Raw genomic sequence first — 8,343 nt, 5'->3', positions numbered from 1 at the left:
GGTAAAAAATAAAACATCTGAATTAATTGAATTAATTAAATGACACTGAATTTTTTAAACAAAACTTGCCTTCAAAATAAGTGATAAACTATTCACTTATCATTTAATGTGATATGCATTTAAAGGTATCAGATTTAGTACTACTTAACAAAGTGTTAAGCTATTCACTTATCATTTAATATAATATACACTCAAATGTATCAGATGTAGTACTTAGTAGCTCAAATGTATCAAATTTTGTGCTTAATAATTCAATTTAGTAACTTAATGGATTCAAATTTTAGAGTTTAGTTTTCATACTTCAGTTCCATCTATCTATCGAACACACCATAAATCATACCGAATTTGGGACGCAACTATGAAAACGTATGCTTTGGAGGAGCCAATTTGTTACTAATCCTACTTTGCACTGTGTTGATTTGATTGTGACGAAGTAGTAATCCAACTAGTAGTATTCGTGAGCCATGGCAGCTTGAGTACCAAGACAGAGGCAGAGAGCAGATTTTTACTTTCGCAAAAGGGGAACGCTTTGCATTTTGGGCCTGCATGCTAAAGATGGCATTGTAGCTTCTTGACCATGCCTTGCGGTCTTGTATCCCTGCTACCATGACCCAAGGGACTGACTTTTTTTTGCCTTTTTTCTAATCAACTTTTTCAGTGATGGCGTGAAAGAAAAAAAAAAAAAAAAAAGCAAAAGCAAACCGCCTTGACATTCTTGATTGCAGTTCAGCTTTCCAGAAGAGGTCCGGCCAATTTCCTTGTATGAGGTAAGCAGAGTACCATTTCACCTTCGTGTATGTAATGTCAATTGCTTCTTCCGGTTGAGCTTGTCTCTTTGCCTTCCTAGAATGCTTTTTTCGTCAACCACAATTGTTTTGAAAATTTCTATCGTACAAAATTTACCAAAAATTGGGAGGAATTATGCCTATCTTACCACGAATTATGTCTCTTAGAGTAGAGAAAAATAGTTAATTTCTTAATTATATGACATAAGACTAATCCTAGACGTGATAAAATTTTGTATTAGGACTCATTTCCCATGTGCATATTATGTTAATAAATACAAGTTTATTGACGCCAGGACCTTGGAAACATCAACTATTGTATTGTAGTGTAACATCTCTTTAACTACTACAAAGTTGTAAGCAAACTTAACCATTTTAACTCCCATCAAATCTTTTTTTCTTTCTCTCTCTCTCTCTTTTTTTTTTGGTGGAACTAGTAATTAAGCGTATGTTTATGTTGATGATCGAATATGGGCTCTCGTAGTTACGAATACTTTTTGTTTATTTAGTCTTTAAAGAAGAGATCTATTATTCTCAACCAATTTATGACCCTCCTCTTTCTCTCGTAAACATTGTAATTAAGTTGGATATGATCAAAGCGTACCGAAGCGTCACTAGTAAATAATACAGGGCACTTATGTTGCCTGCACAAATGTACAATATATACTACTGCTACTAGTACAAACTGTTACCAGTAATCAGTAATGGGAGTACTTTCTTTGTCATCAGCTGGCATGCATTCATTCATAATCAAACAATAGCTAACCATAACATTAAAGTGGTTTTCTTTTTCCAATACAAATAGTTCCCCAACACAGCACCAAATCGTACAATTAACAAGAAGCATCCATCGTCAACAAGACCATATGTTTGTGTCAAAGGATGATGAGACATTGCACTAAACTTTTCTTCTCACATCCGTACGCCAAAACTTCTTTCTTTCTTTATTAGTTTTGCTGAATAGAACTGCCACTGGGCGCATATGATTGCTCAATTACAGGAAATGAGACTGTTATCATTATGAAATCATGGGCTCATCATGTCTGTTTGGTATCAGCTTTATTGGATTTTGTGTTTTGAGAAGACAAAAGTAAAAGTCCAAAGCTACTGAAATAATGTTGCAGGAAATAACAAAAGGTACTTCCACCACGGATCTGACACCACTGAACCAACCTTTGTTCAAGATCCCGTGTTCTTCTTCCCTTTACCCCTCCTCATGAAAAACGAAGGAAACCCTAATGGAACCATGAAACAGATTCAGAGATATTACAGGCATCACGGCTTCGTAATCAATTAACTTCGACCAGCTTGATCGGTTCAGAAAATAAAATAAATAAAATCTGGAGGAGTAGAAAACTTATGAACATGCAGTTCATCTTGTTATTTGTTATGTCCTGCTATCCATCCTTCAGACAGGTATCATAAAATGGAAAAAACTTATTGACGAAAAGACTGCACCAAGACAAAGGAGGGAGTGATAAAAGCTTGCTCGTTCGAGAAATTTGAAAGGAATAAATGCTTGAAGCAAAGTAGAAAGAAAGAAAGAAAATATACATAAATATTTCAACCAATCAACGAATTACACAAGCAAACTAAAGATGCTCTCTCTCTCTCTCTCTCTCTTCCTATGTCTCAAAACTATATGTAACACTAACAACAGCAATCTAGTACAATACCATAATAATTATCATGGATAGTTTATGATCTATATCCGAAATATGTAGATCCTTACATACAAGGATATATTATAAATAGGTTCTTTTGCTATACAATTCTACAAAAGAGGATATGATAGAGAATTAAGGGCAAAAAGTGATGCTAATAACAATGGCCAAGACAACAAAGCCAATTAACTTAATCCTCTCGCTGAGGACAACTAATATTTGGCGGCGACTGATACGAGGATTACCAGAGATGATAGCAACGACTCAAGCTAGCTAGCTAGCATCCTTCCCGGTTCGTGAGTAGACTTCAAATTGTGTAATTCAACGAGCTTACCTTTTCAATTTGATATGGGGTTTGGTCCGCTTGGAACTTCATGTTCACCAGCTTCAAACTCCCTAGAAGCAGAAGATGATGATGATGATGATGGCGTGTGCATAGTTTTGCTCCTTCTGGAGTGCAGTTTCATAGCAGATGATGGTGGTGATGGCGATGAGGCTGATGATGGTGAAGAATGAGGGACAAGAGTTTGAGTTGATTCCAGAGATGGACTAATGGAGGGATCAGAGGAGTGTACGAGAACGAGGAAGATGAAAATGAGGCCAAGAAAGAGAAGGAAAGGGTTTTGGGATTTTGAAGAGCTTTCGGAGATTTTCGATGAGGTTTTCAATGTTGCCATGCAATCAGGAATAAGAAGCCACCCCCCGACGGCCCACAAGAGATCAATATCCATGAACCACTTATACACCTCCCCAACTGCTAGCTAAGTAGCTAGAGATCCAGAGTCGCGGAGGGCAGAAGACAGAGAAGAAAGAGAAAGAGGGAGACAAAGAATAGAAGGAAAGGAAGAAAGATGGAAAGATGGGAGGAGAGAAGCTTCACCAAAAGTAAACATGGGAAAGAAGTTTTTGAAATTCGGTACACATTTGTTGGGGAGGAATTAAAGAACCACCTCAGCATCGACGTAATATTTATTTTGAGGTTCAAAATCCTCGACCGGTGCATAAGTTGACCAAAGTGCCCCTTCTTTTGTCTTTTATAGTATTATCTTTTTTCTTTTTTTTTTTGGAGAACAAAAAGGTTTAAGCACGAAGACTTGTTAACGTTGAGAGAATTACTGTAACTATTTCTAAGAATTATTTATAATTCAGCTCTTGAAGCACAAAGTCGTATAGAAAATAGTAGTATGGACAGGAATGTGCTTGCGTTTTTTAACTTGATCGATCATATAAAAATTTGGCGACTATGCTAGAAAGGAAAATTAGCGAGAAGGGATAAACATGTCACAGAACACGGATTCTTCCTACCATGTATGCTAGCTGTATAATTCATCAACGGGTCCTGGCGTGTCATTTCCAGATGTTGAGAGTCAAATATTCACAGCTGAGAGCAGATGCCAATTGTCCCTGATGCTTTTTACACCCGTAAAAATTCTAGAGGAGATGATTAAGGTATCTATCTAGCTGGAGAATTGATGCAATAAAGATTATTATGTTATGTCACGTAGAAGATGTATGGGAGGGGGGCATAACAGTCATGTTATTCAAGATCTTCAGTCACTCTTGAATTTGCTGTACTAGTGTTTACTGTGCTATTCTATGGGGCCATTTGTTCTTCGTTAATAAAGAATCTAGTTGCGAGGAAAAGAGCCGGGCACCAGAAAGAAAGAAAGAAAAAGGCAGGAGAAGGGAAGAAGATACACGTAGATTATGAATTATGATCATCACGGTGGCTTTTTCTTGCTTGGACGGTAGCCCAGAAGAAAGCTTGCTTTGACTTGCGAACATTAAGCTTTGAAATTGGTGGAGTTGTTCTTCGCTTGATGCTCTTCTTTATCGCTGATTTAATTTAATATTCCATCTTAAAGTGGCTGATCATATTATATCCTGTCGAATGAGTTCTTTATTCTCCATCATCTACGTGCATTGGAAATGTTTATTCCCCATATAATTTATAAAAGAGAACGCTTCACAAAAATGGCATATATGCGTGGGGTATTTGTCAGACGAGCTTTCAACTTACTTACCTTCATTATCTGATTGGCCGAACCAATTTGTATTAGTATATATCCTTTCCTTTGATTGCTTAGGTTCACGAGTAAAGGGTCATGTCCCATATTGGTCCAAGAGATGAAGAAAGAGCGGTTAATATGTAAGTAAGGGTTCAAGTCCCAATGGCTGAAGTCTTTGGGTCAGAGTTGGATTCCTGACTTACATATTGGATTCTTTTTTTTTGGTTGCCCGCCCAGTATCCGAAGCTTTGCCCCGACTAATCCGGACCCGACCTACGTCGCGCACCTGACTTACATATTGGGTTCTTTGGTGGACTCTTTCGAGATGTTTCCCCTGTCATAAAAGACTTGCAGTAAGAAACAGCTACCCCTCCAATTAAAGATCCTTTTCTTCATATATATATATATATATATATTCTAAAAACTGATGATGGTTAGTAAAATATTGATCAATCGTAAGAATTCATAGATTTCTTTAACATATGATGATTTGTGTGTCAGTATTAAAGTATGAGAATAAGAATCTCTTTGTGCTAAAAAAAAAGAGAGAGAGAGAGAGAGAGAGAAATAGAAGAGGATGAAGAATCCCTCTCTGTGTTTTTGCGTAACTATGTGGGCACGCACACTGCAGCTTCAGTAATAATTTCCTGGCTTCCAAAAGAAACTTGCCCATGTAAAATAGTACGTAGTTACACGCAAAGCAAGCTAATAAAAAAAAAATGCAGCTGCTTAATTTTCTCCATTTCTTTTCCTGTTACTATTGCAAGTTTTTTTTTATGAAAACATGCCAAAATGCGTTAACGTGAGAAGATGAGTATAAGAGCGCAGAATGGAAAACAGGTGTAAGCGATCCATCCATTTCTGGCGACGATATAATTTCAAAGAAAAATTGGACTGTCTTACTGGAAAGAGTTTCTCTAAAACAGATTTGATTTTGTTAAAGAAACATAAATTTGTACTAGTTACTTTCCAGCTTTATCCCCGGAGGCTAATTGACATTTGAAAACTAGAATATTACGAAAGGCAAATTTCAAAGCACGCTATGCTAGTTGGCCATCAAATCAACTAAGTATAATGTGAATGTTATACAAAAATGAAATGTTTGATATCTGACTTTGACATTTATCTTCATTTGAAGAAAACTTTAACTGTGGTTTTATCAACTTTACATAGGCCAATCGTGACATCAAAATAGTTGGAACATAAATTAAGCTAAATTATCGTTCGACATTGCACGTCGTGATTATACGCAGAAATCCCTGCCCGACAGAAAAGAAAAAGGATCAAGAAATTTATGTGAAGTATGTGAGATAAAAATGTGATTAAAAAATATATTGATAATTCAAGCAAATCAATTTGTGCAAAATAATTTACCATCCAGACCATTGGAACCTCCTTTATTGGGTCTAGGGTGGAGTCTGACGAGTTAGTATTTTACTCTATTTCAAGGTAAATTGATAATTTCACATTTTATCATAATATTTTTCAATTTAATTACATCATATTTACATTTTTTTATATTATTTTTCAATCCAAATACATCAAAGGACAAACGCGCAGGAAATGGCTCTTCATTCATCAATCATGCTTTTCAAGTCTTTTTCTTTTTTAAACAGTTTAGTGCTCGGGAATTTTTTTTCATTTTGTGCTTGTTATTGAATTCAGGATGCTTTTTGTCCTTTTCTATCCTCTCCATTGCATTGAAAGCATCATACTAATACTGGTGTGAAAATTAAGACGAAGCATGAAAAATCCCCATGTAGTTGTAGGGTCATATGATATCACAATTAATAATGTCGTAGGGAAAGATGAGAACGAGAGGGCTTTGTTGTCCTTGATTTTATTAGAGTGAGTGGCATCATCACATAATCATAAGTCAAATGGGGTTTAGTAATAACAATTCAGTAATTACAGTTAGTAACGAGGATGAGATTAGTTCCAATGCGCTGTTGAAAAATCGAACTCTCAATGCTATGTTAACAGTGCTAAGTTCCTCATATATGGTTTGCACACACAAATGAGTGAGCTTTTCTTCTACCACCCCCCCCCCCCCCACCACACCAACACAGACACGGGCACACACATTATATATATATATGTATATATATATAGACGCAGACCCTTTCCCCGGCCTGAAGTCATCACTTGCCTGCTCAGTGCCCATATATAGTTGAGAATTGAAACCAACCATCACGTTATGCATCCCATATTTCCGTGAAATTTGGCGTTAAAACTTTAAAAAGTCAATGGAGCGGACTATGACAAAGATTATTGAATGAATGAATGAGTTGATGATTGTTTGTGTTTTAGTGTTAACCACCAAAAAGAAATCTGGAATGATGATTTTCAACTTTTTGAAGACAAGGAGGCAGACAGCCTCTCTCTACGTCTTTGGCCTTACCTCACCTGTTATGAGCCACTAGTTGGCTAGCGGCAGCACCAAGTCCTGACTGTTTCGACCCAAAATGTCAACGAATTTAGATAAGCAAATCACCTCGATCGCTCTCACTGCCATTAGCCATTACGTACCATATATAGTCCATGTCCAGCCTCTGTGGACTATGGTTCACCTTTTATAGCTAATCTACCTCTAATTATGATGCTTAGGTACAAGCTTGACGAAGAAAATGATAGAAAGTGCTGCAGTTAAAACTTAAAAGAAGGATGGATGTATAGCCATCCCACTAAGAAAATCGATTTAAATATTGATGCATAAATTATGTTGCAGTAAATTTTTAGAATTAATCTTTTCTATACCATCAGTTTATGAGCGTTTAAACTGATATAATATGGTATGCATCTAAACCCTTTGATTTGATGTATACACATTCATAGATAGATAGTATATAAAGGATTTACCCAAAGTTTTATATATATATATATATATATATATATATGCAGCTGATCATGATTCAATGTGAAATTCCACTTTGAACTGTGTGTTTCACCAGCTCAATCAATTCATGCCTATAGAGGAATTCAATGGCAACGCAATTCGAGCAGCAGATTGCGAGTGGTTTAGCTTATAGAAGTAACAGCTTGAGCCAGACAGTACGTATATAATTAGTCAAACAAATGATGTCCCCTTTCACGTTGAACATATCAACCCAGGAAACCTCCCTTCATCGTCTTATCTTTAGAACCGATAAAAGAAGGCCTTGTTCCCCCCATTTACAGGCCACAAAAGAACCGCAGACAAAGCAGTTTTTGGAAAGAGTATTGCCATTACTTGTCCTCTTCATTCGTCATATTCTTGATTCCTCAATTCATTCCTACTTGATAAGAGCACTCATGACCGCACGTGTTCACAACTTCACATACCAAAAAAGTAAACAGGTTTTTTCCTGCAACTGATCAGCAGCAGCCAACCACTGATCATCAATTGATTGCTGATTAATGCACAGATTAATGAGTCCAATCCAGTTTTTACTGCTGCCTGCGTGAATTGCAAATATTTCAGACATTAGTAATTCTTCCACCCCTTCTTGTTTTTCTTCTTTTTCCACTCAACCCGCACCAGAGGTGGGGGCGCTTCCTTGAGATATCAAGCGCGAATAAAGTATTAATGACAACCTTAATTTAATATACAAAACAAGATGAAATTAAAAAAATGCGAAGACAGGCAACATCTTTGCTGACATAATTCAAGCCATGCACGTAATGGAGAGCAAGAAAGTCACACACACACACAGCTATATATGATCATATGATGATGTTCAATATTGGCGGTTTATGCACGCATGGGCTAGGGGATGAATATTGTTTCCATTTTCTGCAACAGCCCCGTCAGCTCAGTCCTGCCTGCAACTTTGCCCATTTCGTAATTCTTAATTATTGCTTTTATTTTTGTGGCTAATCCAATTTATATCCAACCTCCCACGCCCA

General features: G+C 36.7%; 1 protein-coding gene across 1 annotated transcript; it reads right to left on the bottom strand.

The window, feature by feature from the left end:
• Positions 1–2,293: 2,293 nt before the first annotated feature.
• On the bottom strand, positions 2,294–3,370 carry LOC113776016 (CLAVATA3/ESR (CLE)-related protein TDIF). The gene has a single exon (XM_027321084.1). It carries the CDS (start codon positions 3,178–3,180, stop codon positions 2,788–2,790), a length of 393 nt encoding a protein of 130 aa, XP_027176885.1. The 5' UTR covers positions 3,181–3,370; the 3' UTR covers positions 2,294–2,787.
• Between the last annotated feature and the right edge of the window lie 4,973 nt (positions 3,371–8,343).

Source organism: Coffea eugenioides, chromosome 1, assembly GCF_003713205.1.
Source record: "Coffea eugenioides isolate CCC68of chromosome 1, Ceug_1.0, whole genome shotgun sequence".
NCBI lineage: Eukaryota > Viridiplantae > Streptophyta > Magnoliopsida > Gentianales > Rubiaceae > Coffea > Coffea eugenioides.
The sequence above is the reverse complement of the archived record's forward strand: the minus strand, read 5'-3'. Positions and strand labels throughout refer to the sequence as shown.